The sequence below is a fragment of the Colletotrichum costaricense genome (assembly GCF_030867565.1).
Source record: "Colletotrichum costaricense strain IMI 309622 chromosome Unknown Scaffold_20.1, whole genome shotgun sequence".
NCBI lineage: Eukaryota > Fungi > Ascomycota > Sordariomycetes > Glomerellales > Glomerellaceae > Colletotrichum > Colletotrichum costaricense.
Window position 1 is genome coordinate 354870 of NW_026848249.1, and position 23828 is coordinate 378697.

Below are 23828 nucleotides of genomic sequence, written 5' to 3' on the forward strand. Positions count from 1 at the left end.
TCGACCCCATCTACACAGCGGACTTCAGATTTGTTATATACCATTCTTCAATGCCTCTCGTCCGCTGTCCTTGTTGCAGCAGGTAGACTATTACCAACTCGACTACGGACACGGAGGCCGCGCACGCAGCACGTCTCTAGCCTACCGATTTCAGGCAGTATTGTTGAAGCAACGACTGAAGATACACCGATCCTCTATTCAAGATCACGTGGACTGACTGACACTAGTTTTCTTCCGCCTGCAAGAATGCTGCTCGCTCCGACAGTCATTAATTCCGACAGCCAAAAGGGGTAGGATGTCCAAAATCCGACTCCGAGTCCGTGTCCGACCCCGCCACAACCGTGGACTCAAAGCCATTAAATTGCTGCCGCTTCCTCGCATTTTCAATAGGATCGCGCTAAAACTGCGCTCCGCCACTGTGTTCGTTGCCCATACCATTGCCCCAGCCTCTGAAAGGAATGAAAGAATCTGGTAAGAAAGAGAGGGTATCCATGACGAAATCGGGGTTCGAGACCAGTGTGGCGGTGTTGGCCATAGAAAAGTCCGGGTACGCGACATTTCCCGCCGACGGCACCATGTTCTGCGAGAATATGGAAGACGCGACTGTGTAATCTAGGCTTGCGTTTTGATTCGAAAAATCCGAGCTTGGTGTTCCCATGGCCGTAAACCCTGCAGTAGACGTTGGTAGGCTGGCATGGATACTATGGGGCGAAATTTCTTGCTGCTGGGCTTGTGCTTGTTGCTGAGCAGCAGCCTGACTCTGAGCATGGAGGTAAAACTTCTCGACCCGTTTTGCACGAATCGCAAAGTGGTAGAAACTGTCGCGGTCGCCTCTGTCATCAAGGTCTGGTGAGCTTGCAGCGTCGAGCCTGAGCACGACCTGGCGAATGGTGTGTGCAATGTCTGCAAACTGCCTCAAGTGCTCCGCCATGAACCCTACCCGGGGATCCGCAGCTAGCAGATCCAGCCGTGCGGCTAGAGTGAAGCCACAATGCAGCATTACCCAGACTATGTTTGGGAAGTAGACCTCTTGTCCATGAGGTGTATGGAGGAGGACGCTAACGAGCGATTTGGCCGATACTATGCTCTCGGATAAACCTGCGATGAACCGCTGCATTGGGGCGTTTTGCGGGTTGTTGAGACCAAACGGTGTCTCTGGTAGAGACAGCTGGTTCAGGCAGAGCTGGATTGTGTGTAATTGGGGCACCAAGATTGCTACGATGAATGGTTAGGAGTCTACTCAGGCTTGTAAACACGGGCATTCAACTTACGACAATCGCCGAGAGCGAAAGTCAGCCCGCTCTTGAACAAGTCGACCCTTTCCTTAGCTTCTGATACCGCAGCTTGAATCTGCATAGGATCTAATGTCGACTCGTTCTTCACAATGTCATCAATGTCTTCGGCTAACCGCTGTAGGCTGATGATGTACGGAAGGTACTGATCAGTGGGGTACTCAGAGATCTCCGCTAGCTTCTCAGCAGTTTCGGTGATGTAACTCGAAAGAGTAACTATGCGAAGCTTCTGAAGCACGATACTCGTGCTACGAGGGTTTGAAGATTAGCTGGGGGCCCAGCATCACAGCCTGCAGGAACCGTCGACTTGACAGACATACCAAGATGAGAGATAATACGTCCCAAGAAAGGTCCTACGTTCATCTAAAGAGTCGACATAGTCTTGTGAAGTGCTCATGCCCTCAACGTTCCAACGTTTCGGGTTCTTTGGCCTATCGAAACGCAGATCAGACACTATGCTCGTAGCTAGATGAAGATGCTGTGAGTATCTCTTCGGCCTTGGTTGGAAGTGGGCCCTGTGACGAGGTTAGTGCCAGGGACATGGAGGGTTAGTGTGGTTTCGCATTACCAGGCGAGATGGACGAGGAGGCCCTGGAGTACGTCAAGGCAGGCAAAATCACCCTTCACCAAGCGGACCGCGATGAGGTCGTTAAACATCTGACCCAGTGCTCGCTGCAGGCGGACATCATCGTATGACGAAACAGCGAGAAGGCCGAGCAGCAAGGCTGGCCTTGACTGTCTCAAAGAGCTCACATTTTCTGATGCTGGGATGATGATGAATGGAAAATGAGGTGTCAACTTGGTACGAAACCTCTCAAGGAGCTCCTGGCCTTTGTCGATAGAAAGCTGGCCGGCCTCGAATGGGTCATGAACGCCGGTGCCAAGGCTACGACCGGCTGGACCGGCATCACCGGCTCGGGGATGTTGAGTGGATGAACTGCCAGACGAGGCAGCAAGCTGCGGAGGAGTCCGGGTTTGATCGGGCGTAAGGCTTTCAGAGGCGGAAGGACTTTCGGTCACAGGTTGGGCGGGTTGGGCCGGCCTCTCCGGAACCTGCAACTTGTTGGACCTTTTCCGCCGTCTCTCGCGTCAGTTTTCGGCGGCACCCACCCGACGTTGGACAAGGAAACTTGTGAGAACTACCTGGAACGCGGCCCGGGCGGCTTCCTCCCGCGGGCCACAGCATACGTGCAATCTTTGCCCAGCCGGAGGCATCTATCGCAGACGTTGGAGTCCTGGGAACGATCGCACTTGATTTTGGCGTGGGCGCATGTACGACACGTCTTCAAAAGCGGGGTTGGACTGCGTTGGCGAGACTCCATGACGCAGACGCACAACGGGATACGTGCTGACGGAGGGGCGGCGGCGGCGGCGCAACACGGAGGAGGGGAAAGGGAAGGGAAGGGGGCTAGGCGGTTCGGAGTCCTCGGTGTGGTTAGCCAAACGGTCATGGAAGAAGCAGCATCGCTACGGACACGGGGTGAAAAGAATTGATTTGGCGTACGGACACGGGGTCGATGAGTCGGGGGGGCCAGAGAGACATTAATCTGTTCCCAGCGAGATTGCGGACGGGGTCGACGCCGCCGACACAGCCGAGTGTTTAATGTCCGATCCAACGGTGCAGGGGTCTGCGGTGGCTTAGATTCTCGAGCTAGGCCAGACTAACGCTCCATCACTAAACTCTGAGAGGAACGCGATCCACTAAATCAAGGCTGATCAACTGCACGGAAGCCTTTTTACCGCGGTGTGATGAGGCTAGCAGGTCGCCTTCTTGTCGATTCAATGATTGCTGGGCCAGTCAGAGAGCAGCTCACATCACCAGCGCAATCGCAACGTCGCATTGAATAAGCGGAAGGATGCAGTAGCAGGGAAGTCTTATTGCCAGCCCTGCCAGCCAACCCCGAAGCTCTTGAAAGGCTTGATGGAATTGTCTAAGCTCTGGGTCACCGCCAGTCAACACACCGTAAGGTACCTTACGAGGTAGGATCAGAAGCATCTCATAATGTGAACTATTTCTCAGATCATCAAGCTTGCCCAGGAATTGGGCGGAAGTGGATAAAAAGGATGTTCGTGCACGTCGCAAATGAGATGCGATACTTGATATTCGATCGTGCTAGAAAGCCAGTCGTACATCCGAAATGACGTAAATTGTCAGCTGCCGTGTTTGAGAAGACCTCTGAGTGGAATCCGCAGCACGTTCCAGAGCTCGGAACTTTTCTTTCTTTCTTTTTCTCTTTTTGTTTTTCGAACAAAGTGGCACACGATTGAACATCGTAGGCTCTTTTGTCTAATTATTACACCATCGAAAAAGACGATGCTGTTTCATGTATCATTGTACTGGCTTGCTTACGGTTACGCCAGAAAACCCGGCCCAGGCCATTAATTATTGCTGGTCAATGTTGATTCAAGCATTGCTTCGATCCGACGGCATCAACACGTAGCCCAATTAATAGATATAAGCCCAGACAAGTGTCCTTTCTGCGAAGTCATTCCCAAAAAACGGTTACGCCAAGGATAAGATCCTCACTTTGCATCGTACCACAGCAGTGTCTTAAGTTGCTACCCGCGACACAGGATGGGTCCACTGACAGCCATCGGGCTGATGGCAAACATTTTGGCCTTTGGCGATTTTGGCCTTAAAGCACTTAACGAAGCCAGAATAGTCTACAAATCCTCATCAGGTTTCACTGTAGAAGCTGCCAACCTGCAGAGATTTGGTGAGCAAATGCGTCGTTTCGCGAACAATCTCCAGACCCCGGATCCCATGGAACTCAATTACGGCGAGAAGGTCCTCTGCGCATTAGCAAAAGACTGCTGCAAAGTTTGTGAGGATATTCTTACGCTCATTGATGGCATACGATCCAAAAGGCCGTTTTCCGGAATACATGCAATCAAGTCGTTTGAAAGGCGTGAAATAATAAAGTGATTTGAGATGATTACAATTCAGTCTGCACTCCTGCCAGAGCCAAACCGGTCCTCAACTCACGTATATCACAAGGTTTGTCATTCCTTCTGCATGTACACATAGACAATTCACCTCTGATAAATTTTATGAATAGTGAAAGAATCGTCTCAAGACTCAACATCTTGGTAGGAAACGAAAAAGACAACTTTTCTCCGCTGCAAGAGATCAAAGGCTCTATCGAGAGTCTACAAACTATTAGCGACGTCTGCAGCCTGCGAAACTCTATCAAAGGCGATATTCAGAAGCTTTTACTCATACCCCAACGTTCGCTTAAACACCTTGCTCAGAGGTCTATTCTCAGAGCACTTGAATTCGACACCATGTACTACTGCTATGACACGATTTGCGACGCGCATGAAAAGACGTTTCGGTGGATATTGGCCGATGATTTTGAGGAAAGGTGTAACGTCGACTGCCCGAATGGTCGCCCAAATGAGCTTTATCCGACAGCGGGACTGAAATGATGAAGGAAACGAACCTCAAGGTCGACGCTACTTCCGCTCTGGCGGAAGACAACGCGCTTGTGATCTGTACAGGAGTTGACGGGGATGACTTCCCACTGCTTGCCAGAGAAACCTCACATGGCCCATATCAGATTCCGTCATAAAAATGCCTTGCCACTTGCGAAGAACGCCGACACATCCGACAGAAGCTTACGCGGTGGCTATCTTCAGTCAGCGGGGTGTTTCACTTCTCGGCTAAGCTCGGAGCAGGAAAGTCGACTGTGATGAAGATGATAATCAACCATGGTGAGAGCCAAAAGGGGCTTGATACTTGGGCAGGTGAGTTGTCCTTTCTCAAAGGCTTGAACGGAATAGCAATCTGACAAGGATATCTGCAGGCGATAAGACTCTGGTTTGTGCCAAGTTCTTCTTCTGGAACTCTGGGAGCGAGCGGCAAAGGTCTATTTCCGGCTTATATCTCGGGCTGCTCCATGAAGTTCTCTCAGCTCATCCTGATCTCACACCCCATGACCTTCCCTCGTTCTGGGAGACGGTGTACACATCCTCTTGGCCGGCTGGTGAACGAATGCACATTTCGCCATCCCAAGCCTTACAAGGTCTTGACCGACTCTTTCGAGGGAGCGACATAAGTCAGAACTACCGCTTTTGCCTTTTCATCGACGGCCTAGGCGAGCTTCACGAAACGACAGAATGCTCGTATTCTGATCTGACTGAGATGATCTACCGCTGGTCTTCCCTTACATCTCGACTTACAAGTTACGATTAAGATAAATCGCATGGAATCGATGCTTTGTAAGTTCGATGATAACAAACAAAGCCTAGGAAATGGATCCAGCACATATTTCAGTGACGTACCCGCATTGAAAGATTGTTGTTCTAGCCTAAGGTACGCCCACGACAGACCATTGAGCTGTCGTCTTTCGAGAACAAAGCCCGGCTTCTTCACCTACTCGATGAGATAAATGGCAAGCCAGAAGCTAATCTTCAAATAGTAGAAGAGGGAATCAAGGAAGATGAGCCTCGGTCCCTACCCTTAGGCGAGAACCGGAATACTGGGCATGAAGCGGTCAACGACGGAATCGGTGTGGCACTTGAGCATCTGGGAAAGCGAGCCATCCTGCCGAAACTATTCGCGCATGTTTTCATCGTTCGTTTCGCTGCCACGCTGGTCTCAGGTAATTACTTGACTCCTCGAGTCTCGCGGTAGTCCCTTCGCCAGAGTGTTGCTAACAACACTGCAGTATGGCTTCTGAGCCAGCTCTTTGAACTCGCTTTGAGACAGATTCATGCTTGAGGCGGAACTTTGCAGAGAGTTTGGAGTTTGGCGATAGGTTTGTATTTGCAAGAGGTTCTCACGAAGTCCAGTATTAATTGACATCGTCAGGACCAGCTCTCAGGGTCTTCTTCACAGAGAAGAGTTGGGAGCCGCGTCTTGTTTGCGTTGAATCTTGAATGTTAGAAGGGTGTAGTTTGAATTGAATCCGTTTGTGAAATTTATGTGCGCCTTGCAATGCCTCGTTCCCGGAAGGTATTTGTCTAACCGTACTCGCACGAACCCATGATATCAAGAAACTACCGACGCAGAAGTCATGGCTCAGGAGCAAACTGGGAACCTTCCAAATACCTTCAAACGGAAAGGGAAATATCATGACAAGCCAGAAAGCTCCTCAAAATCAAATCCCTTGAATCCATCCTCAACAGCCCACGCCCTTCCCTTCTCTCGCTCATACAACGCCTCACATGCTCTACCCACAACAAGAAGCCCAGGCGGCCTGCTCCCCTCAGCCTCAATGGCTTCAGCAACATACCCCAACGTCGTCCGAATCACCCTCTGATCAGGGCAACTCGCCCGCTCAATAACAGCACACGGCGTATCCCTCGGCCACAGCGCCCTCTTCGGTGTGCTCTTCTCCTCCCCTTCGCGCGCAGCAACTTCCGAGTCGAGGTGAGTCGTCAACTCCCCAACCAATCCCGTAATCCGATGCAAAGCCATCAAAAACACAACCGTACGACTGGGGATATACTCTGGCGGCGTCGGCGCCTTGCCCTTCTTCCCTGTGCCGGTACACACAAGGACCTGATCCGCGACATCTCTCTGCGTAGGCGGAATTCCCGCAAACAAAGGCGCGCTCAACGACGATGTGATGCCCGGCAGCACCGTCACCCGCTCCCCGAACCCGTGCTCTCTGAAATACGCCACCTCCTCTCCTCCGCGGCCGTAGATGAAGGGATCGCCTTGCTTTAGCCTCAACACCGTCTTGCCCTCCTTTGCGCCCGCCAGCGCGAGCTCGTGGAGTTCTTCTTGGGCTTGGTCTGCGTTGCCTGGGAACTTGCGCGCAATCTTGACGGGAGTACGGCGCGGAATGAGATCTAGCACGCCCGCGGGGACGAGTTTGTCTGCGAGGATGAGGTCTGCTGTCTGGATCGCCTTGTGGGTTGCACGGGTCAGGAGGTCTGGGTGTCCTGGGCCACTGCCTGCGAGGATGATTCTCCCTTGTTGCTGCGGGCGTGCTGCGCCACCTGCTGCGATGACCGGTGGTGGTCTCGCCTCCTCTGATGGGTTGCCGAAGCCAGAATACGACTTCAGTACAGACTCAACGTCCTCATCGTTGATGGCGGCAAGACGCTTCAGGGGCCAGTACTCGCATACCTGACTCAGCCACCTCATGCGCCGGTTCTTCGCCGCATCGAGATCGGCCGCAGTGACGAGCTTGTTGAATGATGCGGTCTGGTCGAACGAATCGTCGACTTCGTCTGCCGCGAGACGGTCTTCAGTCTGGATTCGCCGGCGTACATCGCCTAGCCTCGCGCAGGCGGCACCTAGATCCCGGGGAAGCGCAGCGGCGACTTCGCGCCGGATGCGGGAGGCGAGCTTGCAGCCGCGCCCGTTTGTCGTGACACCGATTTGTAGAGGCCCATCGGTATGTGTCGATAGAAGTGAGAATGAGCAGAGGTGCGGCGCGTCGACTACGTTAATGGGAATACGATGCCGTCTACACAGCGCTGAGATCTGAGCTGCTTGCGGGGAGGAAGAAGATGTGACGAAGACGGCATCAACGACATTATCAACCTCGTCGCGACCTAGAGTGAAGAGGTCTGTGTCGGCAAAGGCTTTCCTGTGCCATGTCACCTCACCGGCGTCGATGCGCTTCTGGAGGCCGTAGTGGAGGTCTTGTGTGTCTGGGGCGATGAGGATCGGGGTTGCGCCAGCGTTGATGGTTTGTGTGCAGCGGGCTGCGGCGAGGGGGTTTGTGCCGATAATGAGATGTGTGTTGCCCTTGCAGTTAAGTGATGTGAGGAGAGATGTCGTTGTCGCCATCTTGGGCTGTGCGAGTGAAGACGATGAGTCTTCTTCTCCTTACTGTTCTTTTTCTCTCGAGTTCAAGTACACGATCCCCGTCTCTCCAGATGGTCGAGTGAGGGTCGTCTAAGTGGAGTATGCGACAGAGGTCGTAGTCGAAGAACCAATAGTCCAAGTGAGACCAGATGGATGGGAAATGAATCGAGAACGAGTAGTAGAATCAACAAACTCTCATAACTCTGAAGTCAAATAGAGAAATAAAGCATTGATATGAATTACTCACTCATTGTCCTCCCCCAAGATTTGAGTGAAGCTAACTAATAAGGTAATCTGCCAAAGCCCGAAGACGGCCGGGGGCCCGTGGGACCCAATCATGCGGCGGGCAAAAAACGTTGGTTGGCCAAATTTTCATTCGCTGGCGATGACACCATCCCGATAGCCGTCCGCCCCAGTGGCCCTGATCCCCTTATCGGCGCACCACCCGCACCGTGACCACCGCAAACGCGCTGAAGGGCCAGGGCGATGGCGTGACCAATCAGCGGCATTAGTGACCGACTCCCGCGGAGCCGTCGCCGGAGATCCTTAACTTACCGTCCCTCCTTCGACCTGTGCTCGCCGATGCATCTCCGGTGTCAAACACCATGTCCGCCACTTTTGGTTTAGACATCAGATAACCATTGCGCTTTGCATGCTTGGCCTTACAAAAGAGCTGTCAAATCATTGAGTTGTGGTATTGTAACATGATGTGGTTGGCTCATCCTCTGAGTTATGTGCCTTAGTACCTCAAAGCAAGGCAGACCGTGATATGCCTCCATTCCCGCCCATCCAAGATCTATTCGGTTTTCGTGGTGTTGATACAATACTTCTCCCGCCCGTTTTTTTGTACACAAACCTAATATTACACCTCAAGCTTACAATTATTCCTCGTCCGCCTTGGCCAGACTCTTCAACAGCTGCTGGCGAGCCGCCTTCCTGCTCGTCTTGCGCTGCGGCCCAGTTGTTGTTCTGGCCTCATCCGAGCCAATAACACCCGTCTCGTTGATATCGACACCAATCACCTTCTTCTTCTTGCTAGCAGCCGCCTTTTGACGCTGGGCTCTAAGACCGCCGTCATCGAGCACCTCAGGCCTGCCCAGACGTACGTTGCGACGGTTGCGCGTCTTCGCGCCCAGCGCCCAGAGGTCGCCCCACTTGGCCTTGCGGGCGTCGTGATATGCCTGCTTGCTAAAGCTCTTCGGCACCGTCCAGCGCTCAATCTGCGCGTTGGGCGTACACACATCGAGCGTGACGTGGCCGCGACGCTTGATGGGCGGGAGAATCTGGCGGGGCAGAGAGAGCATGTCGGGTGCCGTCTCGGACGTCTCGAAGCCCTCAAAGGCCCGGTCGGCGGCTTCTGCGCCGGCGAGCGGTCCGTCCTTTGCTGCGACGCCGCGCTGAATAGCGATGTAGCTGAATTGCACATCGTCGTGGTTGCGGTGTGTTGCGCCCATGATTCTTTGCAAGAACGGCGGACGCACGAAGCGCTGGTTGAAGTGACAGAAGTCCTTACGTCCAGTACTCTTTCCAGGAACCTGGTACATCGGGCACCCGCGGTGGTTTGTGCAGGGCGCAATAATCATGCCAGGCACCTTTTCTCTCTCGAACGCCGGGTTCTTTTCTTCGCTCATGGTAAGATTTTCACCTCCAGGAGGGATGAGGAACTCAGTGAGCAGACGCTCTCGAACATCAGCCACGGCTTCAAAACCGCGCGGCTGGCCCTTTTCCAGCAAGATCAAGACACCGCCGTTGGGATTCAGAAGTGACCAGATGTTGTTGAGAATAGCCTTCCGTCTGTGGCCTTCCTTGACGGGAAGCATCAGGTGAGATGCGATGATGATATCGAACATCTTCCTCGGCTGGGGGTTTTCATTGGCATCCAGGTGAAGGTGTGCGTTCTCGACTGAGTGGTGGTAGTCGGGAAGACGGGGGAGGAAAGTCGTGTTCTGCAAAAACTTAGTGACGCGAGTCCGCAGCTTTTCCGATCCCACCACCACGCTCTGCTTTCCGGGAGGGTTCTTCTCAGTGACCTCTCCGCGAGACTTCATGGCGTCCCACTCGGCGCGCGACACATCCTGCCAGGCCAAAAGACCAGCACCACCAGCGCCAACGTCGAGAACGCGAGGCCCACTCCCGTTCTTGAAAAGATTGCGCAGCCATTCCGTGCCCAGGCGTTTGCGAACCTCGACCAAGCTCCCCATGGCCGAGGCGTAGGCGGGGGGTAGGAAGGCAGATACGAAGGCGTCCGCCTCAATGTCAGACATTTTGTTCTGCCAGACAGCCATGCCGATGGCCTGTTGTTCCATGCCCATCTTAGACGCCGGGGTAGCGGGGGAGTGGGGCAGGCCAGGGCCTCCGAATGCCTTCTCAGCAGCCTCCTTGACGTGCTTGATGTCTGTTCTGTCGAGCATTGATGTGACCGGTGCAATGTATCCGCCATACGGCAGACTGACTGTGCTCGGGTTTGTCGAGAAGTGGCCCTCCCTCGAGAATGGGTGCAGACGTCCTGCCCGCTTCGAAGTCCCTTGATCCTGGATGCCATCCTGGCTCTCGTCGAATTCCTCTTCTTCTTCCTCATCCTCTTCGAACTCCCGTTCCTCGTCCCGCATTTCGTCCTCCTCCAACATCTCCCTATTTTCTTCCTCCACGGCGCGGGCGTTGGCCTCGAAATCCTTTTGCAGCATCATGAGCGCGTCATACTCCCTCTTGTTTCTCGCCACCATGTTGATGTATTTGTCGCTGCCTTCTGGCGCTGCCTGCTCGGTCGGCTCAGGCTCTATGACCTCGGCAGCAGCAGCAGCAAGCTCATCACTCGTCTCGGATACCTGCTCGTCGTTGTTTTCCGCCGCTTTTTCCGCCTTCTTGCGGGCGTACTGCACTTCTTGCAGTGTGTCACCCTGGACCTGGCGCAGCAGAGTTGGGCTACCGGACCTGCCTCGTCGAACGCCTGCAGAATGCTCATCGTTCAAGTATTGTATTCCTACATCCTCTGGGGACGTCTCCCGCAGAGGCGGCCCATACCACCGCTCATATAATGTGTATTCCTCCTCGCTGAGGTACCCCTTGGGCAGTGTATCTCGGAATCGCTGCCTCGCCTCTCGAACCGTCTTCTCAATTTCGGCGGTGCGCGCGAGTAGTTCGGCATCGTTGCGATTGGACTCGGGGTCTTGGAAGCTTCGTGATGTTGTTGAAAACGTCCTGCGGGTGTTTGCGTGTTGGTCTAATGATCGTGTCGCAGCTAAGCTGCTCTGTCGTGGGAAGCTTGATCGAAGCTGTCGGCCTGCGGGGGATGAACCAGCTAGTGTATTTCCGGCCAAGCTCAATAATCGAGCTCGACAGCTGGGACAGGCATTTCGGAGACCACCTGCTGTCAACATGATTGCCTTTTGGGTGTGGATTGGTGGCAACGCAAAGTTGTCAAGGAGAAAAGTCGCCCGTGAACTTTTAGGAGCTGTCGCATGGAGCATTGAAATTTGGGTAGCTCAAAGATCGGCGCCCCACTTGTTGGAAATGAGACGCTCCCGATTGGCTTCGACAACAATGCTGTTCTACCAAGCATGACATGGATTCAACTTCAGATATTCGAGATCTCAAGCTACAACAAATCCAGAAACAAAGTGACAGACGCATGACGAGTAACATGTATTAGCTGAAGAGCTTAAGGACCCATCTTTTACTCCGTATTCAAGTTTATGCAATTGCGCTTTACTTATAAGTTCCGTCTCCATCTATCAGGTACTTTGGGTATTTCCACGCATCATTCTGAATGGACTGCCTTCAAGTTCCCAACTTCTTTTACAAAGCACTAAGCTGTGGGGTTTTGGTAGCATCTTGCTACAAAAGCTCACTCTAAAATGACCTAACGAATAAGCCTACATTATTCGCCGAAAGCTATTGAAATTAGATGTTCTTTAATTTCCGTAGAAATAGTTAACATATTTACAGCGTGTCTAGGTCGAGGTCAATAGAGCTCACTAGGGCGATTGTTCACTGGCCACCTTCGATGCTGTATGGACATGTGGTTGTGAACGAGATTCAAGTAATTCGAAAGAGCCTATCTTTCATTTGTATCATCTATTCTCACTAATATCAAATCATGCCTCTACAATTCTGGCTTTGTCCTTTTCCGAGGTTTGCTTCTCTAGACACTTGATGATTTCCTTCATTGCCGGTGAACTCCCAATCTTCTTATGCTTCTGAGCCACATCCCGGGCATACGCCAGGGGGGTCTTCCCATGGGGGCCTTCCACGGTGAGACTTGCGCCTTTCTCAAGGAGAAGCTTGAAAGACGCCTCGAAGCCGTTGCGGATGGCGTAGTAAATTGCAGTGTGTCCAGTCTTTGAACTCGCCTCGATGTTGGCCCCTCTCTCCAGGAGCTCCTCAATGACAGCCTTTCGGTCTTTTAGAACGGCCCAATGTAGTGCAGTGCGGCCATCCGTCTCGTCTTTCCGATCAATCCTAGCACCACCCTCTACAAGCAACTTGACCAGGCTTACGTTCCCAGCCTGCGCCGCTAAAGAGAGGGCAGCCAGTCCGTTCGCATCCTTGCTGTCTACTTTGGCTTTTTGTTTAATCAGTGCTTCGGCTGTCTTCTTGTTGCCCTCCTCAGCCGCGTTTGCTAGAGGTGTGCATCCATCTTCGTCTTTACAGTCGATAAAAACCCCCCGATTAAGCAGCAACTTGACAGACTCGGCACATCCATACCGTGCCGCTGAGGCTAGCAATTCTTCCCCTATGCTCTCAATCACTTCGTTACTCGAGCCGTGATCTATCAACGAGCGGAGAGGCCCAGAGTTCCTTCTGTTTTCGGCTGCACTCATCAACGGAGTAACACTTGACGAGCTCTTGGCCGTGACGTCTGCTCCTTCTCTGAGGAGCAACTCCACAGCCTCAGTACACCCATATGCTGCTGCATAATGCAAGGGTGTCCATTTCTTATCTTTGCTGCGTGCTTTGATATTGGCTCCACGATCAATCAAGACACGCAGGACAGCACTGTCATGGCTATCGTCGTACTTGGCAGCTTTGCACAGAGCAGTCGCCCCATACGAACCCGGTGCTTCGAGATCTGCGCCTCGATCGAGGAGCAGGTTTATTGATGCAATGGACTTTGCCGAGACCGCAAGCTCCAGTGGCGTTTCGTCATTTTCCGTCTTGGCTTCGATATCTGCTCCTCGATCCAACAGCCACTGCGTGAGCAAAATATTGTCTTTGCGAATGGCAACATGTAAAGGCCTCCGACCATCCTGGTCCTTGTCTTCGGTATGCGCACCCCGGTGAAGTAACAGCCGGACAGCTGGTAAGAAGTTCTCTGAACAAGCCCGACTTAAAGGTGTCCTCTTATAGCCATCCTTTGCGTTGACGCTGGCGCCATTTTCTATCAGCCAAGTCACAACCGACAGGTTCTTTTTGATAATCGCCCACGCTAGAGCACCGCGTCCTTTAGAATCATTGAAGTCGAGGCTTGGAAGAGAATCTTTCAGAAACTGCATCGCGGCTATGTTTCCTTTGACGACTGCTTGTAGAAACGTCCTCTGCAGTACGTCCTCCGTGGACTGGATTGCTTCGTTTTGCTTTTTCTTGGCTTTGAAAAGATCTTCGGACAGATAGGTCACAACAGAGTCTTTCCATTGCGACGCCCTCTTTTCTCCGCTGGCCGAGTGCATTCTTTGCGCCGTGGAAAGCGTCTGAAGAAGTTTCTTCTCCATTGAGGCGTACTTTTCCTTGTCTCGGGAGGACGACTCTAGCCTTTTTTCGGATTTTTCCTTTTTTTGCACGAGATCTCTCTTCTCTGCCTCTAGCTGCTCGAGCTGCCGCTGTACATCCCTGAGTCGTGCTTTTGCGGAGTCAAGAGCTGTTGCCTCGGTCTCTACAGAGCTAATCGACTTGTTAAGCTTTGGCGTTATATCTTGACTTTCCCGGAAGATGCTCTGCACGTTTACGCTATGATCGAGAAGCTCAATCTCAAACGTCAAATTAACAGTGGACTTGGGCTGGCTGCTCTGTGGAACCACAGTCACGGCATAAACCGGATGTACGCCTGCCCCATGTCGCTGTCTAGAGACTTTAGCTTGAACACTCATGATCCCGTTGTAGGCGCTTCCGTTCCCAAAGGTGTATTCTTCCACGAGCGGAGCATATGCAATCTTTTTCAGGGTCGTCCTTCTTGATGCGATCATGGCGTGACACTTTGCAGCTGAATGAGTCTTCGTCGATGTGAGCTCTAGCGCAAGTACAAAGTCGTTTGAATCATTTTCAGAATGAGCAGGTCGAAGTCTGGCCCATGTTCGCTGAGTCGATTCGTTGTGGAAGTCCATGCCGGTATAGAGGAAAGCATTATCCTTGTCCCAACATTCAGTCGGCCAGACATCGATCAACTCGAGGCCTTCGGTGAATATGTTTTCGACTGAGAATCCATAGCGACAGTCCTTCACACGAGTTTCTTCGGGACTAATCGACGCCAAAGCATGTATGGATGATGCTGGTGTATCACACGCCACGTCTGGCAACATTGTTGTCTTGCTGTTCTTTGGTCTGACGTACTCGCCACCTGACTCTCCCGGCGCAATGCGGGAAAGAGGAATCCCTACTACTCTTTCCCTGCCATCGTTGTCGTATCGACAGCTGAGAAGGCCATATGTGACCCCGGAGCGATCAGAGTGAAGTGGTATTCGCAGTTTCAGGTAGCCGCGTAAAATATTACCCTCTATCGTCGGAGTGCGGTTTTCCCTGGATGCAACCTTCCCACAGCCTGCAAATGCTGCAGGAGAAGAGGCTAGAATGCCCCCAACAAAATCCCTTGGGCGATTTCTAGAATTTGCCACAGTGATTTGTGGCCGCAAGCCCCATGCCAAGATTGAGTCGTCTGTGGTGGCATTGATTATCGTATCTTGAAGCCGGATGAAAGCACCATCGCCTTCTCCATATATCAGTGACATGACAACGTTGAAGATACCCAGAAGCGAATACGCAATGTCTTCTACCCTCTTGGTCTCTCGATTCGAAGCCCAAGACATGCGTTGTGCCACACTTGCTTCGCGTAGGTTGGAAGCACCCAGTAAAAACCGTGCCGGGATACCTGTTATGTCTCCTACGACTTCGGACAGTTGCAGCTTTGTACCCAAAGCTCGCCAGTCGCTACTGTAAAACATGAGCTCGCTCGGGGCTAGGAGCTCTTGTAAGGTCCATCCTCTCGTGAACCAACGACTTTTTCGAAACTTGGATTTCCACTTGGGATTGTCCTTCGAGGGTACATCTTGGAGGAACGTATAACATGTCTTTGCTTCCTGGTACCAGCGGAACATGGAATTGATCGCCTCGCCCAACTCGTTGGCATTGGTCTTGTCGATACAGCAAGTATCAATCCAGACATAGTCGAGTCCATCGGTTTTGGCTTGTCGCAGGCAACCTTCAAGCTTGATCGTTCCGATTCCTGGCTTGTCTGTGTCGCCTTGCTTGATTTCGCGGAAAGATATCTCCTCTTTGTCTGGCCCCCAAGTATGTGATAAGATGGCATACTTCGGTTTGTCGGCATGGAATTCCTCCAGTAACCGGGTATGAACGTTGATGAGATGCATGTGAGGCGAGGGAGCCGGTTGGAATAGCTTTGAAGTCTACTATCCTAAGTTCAGGAGGATGCTCTCGGGGCTCTCAGCAAGAGCAAGAGCCGAGACAGAGGAAATCTGATTCAAAAAATGAGAGAACGTAACAATAAGTGCATGGGAAGAAAACAAGGGCAGAAACGGTGAAGTAGAAATGATATGGAAACCAGGCTTAGAGAAGTAGTAAGCCGCTAGACCAGGCAGTCAGTGGAAGAGGGGCGGATAAGCAGGACAAACCCCGTCAACAGAGATTCTATTCGCCAGCCTCACGTTGACCGAAGGCAGCTGCGGCCCCAAGCAAGCGCCTGCAGAATGCAGCATGTTCAATATGGATACTCAGCCCCATACTGTCTGGCTTGCGCCCCGATTGCCATTTTATCCGGAGCATGAACAGTCACGAAGGGTTCCTCCAATCTAACGATGCGAATTGGCTGAAAACGAGGTATGTACTCTATCGATGCTAGCCCGCGATAGCTTGGTAGAGGCAAGTTAGCAGGCTACTAATCGCTTGCGACGGATCATGGAACTTGTCGTGTATAATAATCAATGGAAGGATGCTCTTGGAGCCCAGTGGGGCTTCTATGTACTCTCAGATAAATAGCCCCAAACGCCTTTCGCCTGTAATCGATCATATCATTCATCGCCGCCCAAATCAGCCAGGGTCTTGAAAGCTGGTCCCCTCGGCGGCTGTCTCGTGCCGGGGCCAGCGCTCTTTGTGGATTTGACCGTCGGTGGGGGCGGGTTCACGCGGTTAAATTGCGACATCTCGGCCGCCTTGTGGGGATCAATCTACCAGTCCGTCAGCAGGCGGTTCTTCTTGCTCCCCTTCGGATCGACCGTGAACCAACGTACCGCAAACAGAGACACCAGATACAATCCAATAAACGTAATGATGTTGCTCAGAATATCGCGGTAGTGCCAAGCAAACGGCCGCTGGAGACTAGCCCGCGCGGGCTTATCCCCGCCGAGCGTCCGGCCGGGGGTCTTGAACGAGGCTGCGGAGCGGCCGCCCTTGTCAGGGAGCTTCAGCGCGTTTTGAATGGCCTGTGTGAGGGCGGGCGGGTTCGCGCCCTTGATGGTCTCGATCGCCTGGCCGCCGTGGAAGATGATGAAGGTGGGCATGGCGCTGACGCCGTGAGTGCGGGCGATGGTGGACTGGCTGTCGACATTGATCTTGCAGAAGGCGACCTTGTTCGGCTTGGAGTGTTCTTTCGCGAGACGTTCGACATGGGGTGCGATCTGCTTGCAAGGGCCGCACCAGTCGGCGTAGACTGTCATGGTGTTTGTCAGCGATCTCTCGGATGCGCGGGGGGACGGCTGCTGAGGCCACTTACAGTCTGCGATAACGATATTGTTACCGCTTAGAATGCCTTGCCATTGACCGGCGGACTGGATGTTGATGAGACTCATGGCTTCAATGACTTGGCACAAAGTAACGAGGGCGATTCATACGTTGGCGCAAGTGTCACGAAGTTGAAAGGGGACAGAACTGAACCCTTGGGAGTCGTCCGCGGCGTAGCTGACGGATAGCTCGCGGCCTGGTCCCAGCGGAAAGGTGGCGGGTACCTGAATAGGAAGGCGGCCAGACTTGACTCCGCAGTTCTGCCGGATTTACCCCAGGATTATCGATAGCGGGACCATCACCCAGAAACTTTTTTGGGACGCTGCGAACATTGTCCCGAATTCTTCTTCAAGACGACATTTCCAGAGCTACCAGAATTACCTGCGCTCCAATCCCCTTCAAAATGGCCTACGATCAAGGATCAAAGGTAATCCCATATTCGGAAAAATTTCCCAGACATTTGCTAATTTGCTGCAGAGGAGAAAGACTGACGAGGGCAGCTATGTCGACCCTTCAGAAAGCGGTAGCGGCCGCAAGTGGACAGTCTCAGTTGCAATTCCCAGCAGTATTCTCTCAGAGTACGACCGCAAATCATGCCCAATGTCTTTGGTATAGATACTAACTCTTCTCCAGTGCTCTTACAGCTGAGCGCCGCAATTCCGTAGCCGGTCTCATCGCCCGCGCTCTCGCCGTCTTCTCCGTCGATGAGATCGTAATCTTCGACGACAGCCCGACTGAATCCCGCCCCAAGAGCGTCGACACAAAAGCCTACACCGGCGACATCGACCCCTGCCACTTCCTCGAGCACCTCCTCGGCTACCTCGAAGTCCCACCCTTCATGCGCAAGATGCTCTTCCCCCTCCACCCGAACCTGCGCCTCGCCAGCCAGCTGCCCTCGCTCGAGATGCCGCACCACCCGAACCCGGCCGAATGGCTTCCCTACCGCGAGGGCGTCGCCGGCAAGGGAACGCCCCGGGGCACCATGATTGATGTCGGTCTTAAGGACCAGGTCCTGATCGAGGATGAGGTCCCCCCCAATACCCGCGTGACGCTGTACCACCCGGACCAGAGATCGCAAAAGGCCGAGGCGTGCGACCCGTCGGCTCCGAGGGAGGAGGGCGGCTTCTACTGGGGATATCAAGTCCGTCGCGCCAACTCGCTGACGGCGGTGTTCACAGAGTGCAAGTTCGAGGGTGGCTACGACGTCAGTGTTGGTACATCGGAGCGCGGACGCACACTCTCAGAGGCCTTCCCCAGCGCCGAGCCCTTAGAATTCAAGCATCTTCTCATTGCGTTTGGTGGACCCAGAGGTATCGAGTATGCGGCGTTGAACGACAAGGAGCTCGAAGGTATGGATATGGGTCCTTCAAAGGCCAAGGAGCTGTTTGACCACTGGGTCAACATCCTGCCTGGCCAGGGCAGCCGCAACATCAGGACAGACGAGGCTCTGTGGGTTGCGTTGACGAGCATGAGAAGGTTGTGGTATGAGGTCTGATACGCTCTGTGATGTTCAGGGGCGCTGTGTTGGACCGGCATCTTGACGGAGACATGATACCCATAATAAAAGTTTGATTCCATGAACTGACTCTTTCGTTGATGAAATCTCATCGTGCAGGCTGTTGCAATATTGTGAGAATACTGTCCATATCAGAGAGACCCGTTATGCGCCATCATTCGATATGCCAAATACATGAAGGAGGATCCAGCAAGTTGGATGACATTCAAGTTTGTAGGAAATTGATTCATTGCTTGTTTCGATGCGACATAAGTATACCAATGATATTGTAAATTGACCAAAGCAATTGTCAGTGCTATTCACTGAAAGAGTCTCTTCCATGGCATCTCCTACTACTATCGCAAGAAAAAGTAGCGGCGGTCGTCACTACTTATACAGTTTCCCAATCTTCACTGCGTTTTTAACGCCTGCAGAGGGGACAAGTAATTCGCCCAGTGCGTATCCCCCAGTCGATCCTACTAGAGATAATGGCAAAACTCGCACTCTCTTGCGGCCCCTAGGGTGGTTAAAAATGCAGTGCGGAAAGGTGTTTCGCATGTGGAATGAAAGTGACAGGGATCGCGCATGTAGCATCTCGGGATTGGCTAGCATCACGAGGGGATGGCGAATCTATTCAAGAAGTGAACGAAACCCATGCTGACGTCTGATATCATCAGTCCAGCCTCATTACTCTCCGACAGACAGTCTCTGAGCGGAATCACTCACGCCAACGAAAGATTGGTCTCGATATGGCGATGACAAAAAAGAATTAGGAATATCATTACTTATACAGCCAAGAAGTAAACATCTCAGTGCTGATACAAGGCAATACCAGCCGTGAACCCAGCAATATTATCCTTGTAAAATGCAACATCCTTTCCGTACCGCGTAACCATAGCCGTTGTGCCCACAATCTGCAGATTGTAGATGTCAAAGTTATCAGTCGCGGTGCAGTTACCCGGCGCATCGCGCACATCGACGATGCGCTGCTGGCACCTGGCTCCGGCGCCAATCTGGCAGCACGCCGTGCTGTAGTTGTTGAAGAAGGAGTAGTGTCCCGCGCCGAACGCGACGACGTTCTGGCTGCCGATGACGCGGAGACCCCAGGCCATCTTGCAGGGCGGGCCGTTGGGGTCGGCGTCCTTGCATTCCGTCTCGAAGTCTGGGTCGTGGTAGCCCTTGACGCGAGGGAAGGGGATCGTGGCTGGCGGGTTGGGTTGGTACTAATCGTCAAGGTCAGCTTCATGTAAAAGAGTTGGTTTTCATGAGGGAATACGTACGTAAGGGGTCTCGGACTGAATCTGGCCCATGTACACATCTCTGGTCTTGAAGAGCATGTATTGGTAGAGGGTATGGTGCTCAACTCCAGAGGCGGACAGCCAGATCTTGCCGGCGGTCGACTCGATAAGCAAACCACGACCGTTGTAGATGGTAACCTGCTTGTAGTCGGGGTCCTCGAGGTCGTGATCGGCAGTCCAGATCCAGCAGTTCTCTTGAAGAAGTCCACTTGAAGATTGTCAGCCCGCATTGTTCACAGAAGAAGATCCATAATCAGGGGCAACTCACGAAGCAGGCTTGGTGATGTGCATACTCATCCATGCCGCAATGCAGTTCTTGTCAATAGTATCCGCGGTGACAGTAGCGTTAGGAGTGGTAGGACACTCCTTCAGCTGTTGCTGCGTACCAGCGAAACCTCCGACACGAATATGCACATCCCACATACCAGAGGGCTCACCAACGGTGTTGAGGTTGTACTCAATGACCTTGGCACCCGGGGCAGATCCGCGAGTCGACACAATCATATCAGACCACTCGATCGTTCCGCACTGGCCCGGGATAGCGACCTTCACAACGGGGTGAGGCTTCTCAATATCCTGGAACTTCTCACCGCCGCCCATGATGATGGAGGCTAGGGCCTCGCCCACGATGCGAGCTCCGGGAGGGATGAAGACGGTGTCAGAGACGTAGTAAGTTCCCGCGTCGACGAAGGCGAGGAGGCCAGCGGCAGGGTTCGAGGCGACGTAGTTGAAGAGGTTGTTGAGGGCCACCGTGTCGTCCGTCACACCGTCACCGCGAGCACCGAAGGAGCGGGCCGAGATAACGAGGCTTGAGGGGACATCTTCGTAGTGCGGCTTGGAGCGCTCGTAGTACTTTGTCGTGCCGTTGGCGGAGGTTCCGAGAAGGGCTGGGTAGACGGGGAAGTAGCCCGCATCAGAGCCGGTGTAGTCGGTTGGGCCGGTAGGTGTGTAGATGTGACCCATGGCGAAGCCCTGGGAGACGGTGGCGCTCGAGGTTCCGGCGATGATGGTGTTGTTTTTGGGTCCGAGAAGGATAGTCTGGACCTTGGAGAAGGCGACATTCTCCATTACGAGAGTGCCGGCCGTGACCGGTACCGTAACGCCGGGCTCACGGCTAGTGCGAATCGCTGTTTGGGTGTTGACGAACTCAGAGTCCAAAAGAGTGATTGAAGAAGTGCTGTTGTCCTGCATACGGATGCCGATGCCGCAGTTCTCAACGTAGATGTTCTTGTACGTCCAGCCCCAGTCCCAAAGTTGGTTGATGGCGACCTGAGCGTTCCAGAAACGAAGCTATTCACACACAACGAGTCAGCAACCAATCTTCACTTTCCCACAGCTATCAAAGGGCCGTTTATACATTACGAGCAGTATATTGCTGGTTGCCAAAATTGACGCCGTATTGACCTCCGTAGAAGTCAAGATCGTTGAGAAGGCCGCCGGAACCCTCCTCGATGAAGATGCCGACATGCTTGCTCGCCGCGCCCTCAGCAAGGCGGAACTCGCAATTCGTGATAGCAGTAGCTTGCGACGAAGGCCAATGAATTCCAAAAGCAGCAGCAGAGGCAGGAATGGACGTGGTGTCGAAAACGAGGTTGCGCACTTGTCTGAAGAAGACGTTGGTCGCGCCCCAGCTGAGGCCATTCGCGCCATACTGTAGTGGGTGTGTTAGTCAATTACTCCACGCACAATACAACTAATGCAATTGACATAATTGACAAAATGCATCTTTTCCATGACTAAAAGCCATAGAATTTCGAAAAGTTAATTACATACCGGGTTGCCATCGAGGAGGCCGAGGGTGGTGTTGGTGGGGAAGTCGGCCACGGCCTTGATCACTGGGCGATCGGTCGGATCACCAATGATTTGCGTGTAAAAGTAGTCGATGATAGAACCCGAAATGAGATAAGTTCTACAGCAAATCGTCAGCTAGTTCATCCTTCTTCATTCTTCTCTCATTCAATTGAATTGCAATTCCCAAAGACTCACCCGGGAGGGAAGTAGACGGTAGCAGGCGACGTCGTCTCGCCCTTGCACTTGCCCGGCGCGCACCGCTCACCGGAGCTGATGGCGAGATTGATCGCCGCAGTATCGTCCGTCACGCCATCGCCCTTTGCGCCAAAGTCCTTTACGTTACGGAAGACCTTGTAGTTCGGGTCCGGGTGGTAGGGGGAGATGCCCTGGTGGGCAATGTCTTCCATCCAGTAGGCCGCTTTAGCGAGGGTCGCGGCCGCGAGCCAGAAGGCGGCTGTGACGCGCATTTTGACGGGTTGCTTGTTGATTTGCTTTTCGAGTAAGGTGAAGATACTATGATTACGAGGAATTCGAATGAGTGTGGTGGAAGTGAGAGCGAGATAGACTGCGCTGGTGGGATTTCAATGAGTGAATGAGTTCGGAACTCGATGGAGAGATTTGTGTAATGAACGTGGTCACTTCCCCTCCTGATCAATAAGCCAGCAAGGTGAAGATCAAAAGAGATAGGAAAAAGAGAGGCGTGAGCAGGAAAGTCAATCAAGTAATAGAAAAAGGAGTGGCGCGATTCTCAGCAGAATCAGCAATAAGGGCAACGGATCAGAAAGCTATAGACATTCAGGGACCCCCAGCAGTGGGACGAACCTTGAGATCGGGTAGATTACTACTCACACTCTCAGGCCCGGACGTCCCGAGTAAGTGGAAGATGAGTACAAATAGGCGTAGGGAAAAAAGAAACAAAGTTGACGGAGCGACAAGGGGTGAAGGGCGACAAGCCTGGGATACTTTATTAGAGTTGGGCTGAAGTGGAGGAGACGAGGTCGAGAGAGCTGTGGGAGCCGTGGAACGACGGGTTCAACGCTACTCAGCCTCTCAGGAACCAAGAACCGCGCTTTTGCGGGACGTTTTGCCGTTCGTTTCTTGATAGACCAAGAAATTATCATATAAAAGGTTCTAAAAAGGGATAGACTGGGGGGATGAACGTGGGCAGAAAATCAAAAGCAGTGTGTCTCATTTACTTAGCTTCCCGTAGCTTTTAGTCCTGCTTTACTCCCTCACTCATTCCCCGCGCGCGTCTTACTCCATTCGCTTCCCAACATGGGACAGACGGACAGGATGACTGTAGATGCTATGTCATGCAGGAAAGAAATGACCACCAGATGCGTAGACGTATTCATGCCGGCCCGGAAAGCATTGTTTGCCTCTACAATGACCGGGTGAACTGCTGCACATCTCACCTTCGACAAGATTCAATCTAAAAGACGCAAAGCTTCCAATATTTACTTCGCGACCCAACGCGCTGACGAGGCAGTCATCCGTTAGGCGTTCGAAAGGCGTCTTGTGGCTGGCTGTCCACGCCGTTCAGGTACACCAGGCTTTGACAAAGAAAGCAAGCTTCTTACTCAGTTGTTTTAGTGTGATTCCAGCCTACGGATACTTCACGGGCAACCCACGAGGGGGGAGGTGGAGTGCATTGGAGCCTTTAGAGGGTGTGCTAGGCCTGTGTGGGATAGGTCGGGGCGGGAAATGATGAATGAGGGGGAAATGAGGGACGCCTCCGGGACCGTGAACGCGCATCATTATTGCAGGATGCATATGCAGCTGCTGATCTGCTTTGGTGCTGGTGATCTATGGATGATGTCGTGTGGGTGAGTGAGCGAAGAGAGGTGGGAGGGCATGCATGAGAGCCTGGCCTAAGGAGAGAGAGGCATTTCGCGGTGAGAAACCAACCTAGAACTAGAAGGGATGTCCAGGGTGTCTTGGTCTGAAGGGAGCCAGTGGATGAAGTGGAGTTCCACTCATCGCATGGAACGAGGGGAGACAGAACGTTGGCCGTTGGCGTTTACTCCCAACGGGAGCCTATGCTCTAACGCGATGTTCGGCGATGCTAATTCTTGACCAAGGACACTTATGGTCTCGTTTGTTTCAACTTTCGATAATCGCTTTTGCTAGATGTCGCCGGGGATGAATGGAGAAGAAACTTCTCGGGAAAGATGACAGGAACAGGACCAAGCTTTCCCCCGGCCTGGAATGAAAAGTGATGGGACGGTGCATTGGTGTTGGCC

General features: G+C 52.8%; 8 protein-coding genes across 8 annotated transcripts; 2 read left to right on the top strand and 6 right to left on the bottom strand.

Moving 5' to 3' along the window:
- Positions 1 to 397: 397 nt before the first annotated feature.
- Positions 398 to 2614, bottom strand: CCOS01_14277 (uncharacterized protein; the record flags this gene model as incomplete). Its single annotated transcript, XM_060462421.1, has 5 exons — positions 398 to 1215; positions 1272 to 1540; positions 1613 to 1807; positions 1861 to 2361; positions 2481 to 2614. The coding sequence occupies 5 exons, from the start codon at positions 2612 to 2614 to the stop codon at positions 398 to 400; spliced, it is 1917 nt and encodes a 638-aa protein (XP_060306906.1).
- Positions 2615 to 3867: 1253 nt separating this feature from the next.
- Positions 3868 to 6015, top strand: CCOS01_14278 (uncharacterized protein; the record flags this gene model as incomplete). The annotated part of the gene is made up of 3 exons (XM_060462422.1): positions 3868 to 4117; positions 5714 to 5896; positions 5963 to 6015. 3 exons carry the CDS (start codon positions 3868 to 3870, stop codon positions 6013 to 6015), a joined length of 486 nt encoding a protein of 161 aa, XP_060306907.1.
- A 351-nt stretch (positions 6016 to 6366) lies between these two features.
- CCOS01_14279 (uroporphyrin-III) lies at positions 6367 to 8040 on the bottom strand (the record flags this gene model as incomplete). The annotated part of the gene is made up of 1 exon (XM_060462423.1): positions 6367 to 8040. The coding sequence occupies one exon, from the start codon at positions 8038 to 8040 to the stop codon at positions 6367 to 6369; it is 1674 nt and encodes a 557-aa protein (XP_060306908.1).
- Positions 8041 to 8939: 899 nt separating this feature from the next.
- On the bottom strand, positions 8940 to 11435 carry CCOS01_14280 (uncharacterized protein; the record flags this gene model as incomplete). The annotated part of the gene is made up of 1 exon (XM_060462424.1): positions 8940 to 11435. One exon carries the CDS (start codon positions 11433 to 11435, stop codon positions 8940 to 8942), a length of 2496 nt encoding a protein of 831 aa, XP_060306909.1.
- A 717-nt stretch (positions 11436 to 12152) lies between these two features.
- On the bottom strand, positions 12153 to 15635 carry CCOS01_14281 (uncharacterized protein; the record flags this gene model as incomplete). The annotated part of the gene is made up of 1 exon (XM_060462425.1): positions 12153 to 15635. One exon carries the CDS (start codon positions 15633 to 15635, stop codon positions 12153 to 12155), a length of 3483 nt encoding a protein of 1160 aa, XP_060306910.1.
- Positions 15636 to 16292: 657 nt separating this feature from the next.
- On the bottom strand, positions 16293 to 17069 carry CCOS01_14282 (thioredoxin; the record flags this gene model as incomplete). The annotated part of the gene is made up of 3 exons (XM_060462426.1): positions 16293 to 16448; positions 16512 to 16930; positions 16994 to 17069. The coding sequence occupies 3 exons, from the start codon at positions 17067 to 17069 to the stop codon at positions 16293 to 16295; spliced, it is 651 nt and encodes a 216-aa protein (XP_060306911.1).
- Positions 17070 to 17404: 335 nt separating this feature from the next.
- On the top strand, positions 17405 to 18496 carry CCOS01_14283 (uncharacterized protein; the record flags this gene model as incomplete). Its single annotated transcript, XM_060462427.1, has 3 exons — positions 17405 to 17428; positions 17479 to 17579; positions 17635 to 18496. The coding sequence occupies 3 exons, from the start codon at positions 17405 to 17407 to the stop codon at positions 18494 to 18496; spliced, it is 987 nt and encodes a 328-aa protein (XP_060306912.1).
- Positions 18497 to 19305: 809 nt separating this feature from the next.
- On the bottom strand, positions 19306 to 22052 carry CCOS01_14284 (glucan 1,3-beta-glucosidase; the record flags this gene model as incomplete). The annotated part of the gene is made up of 6 exons (XM_060462428.1): positions 19306 to 19719; positions 19777 to 20002; positions 20063 to 21084; positions 21152 to 21445; positions 21568 to 21703; positions 21781 to 22052. The coding sequence occupies 6 exons, from the start codon at positions 22050 to 22052 to the stop codon at positions 19306 to 19308; spliced, it is 2364 nt and encodes a 787-aa protein (XP_060306913.1).
- Between the last annotated feature and the right edge of the window lie 1776 nt (positions 22053 to 23828).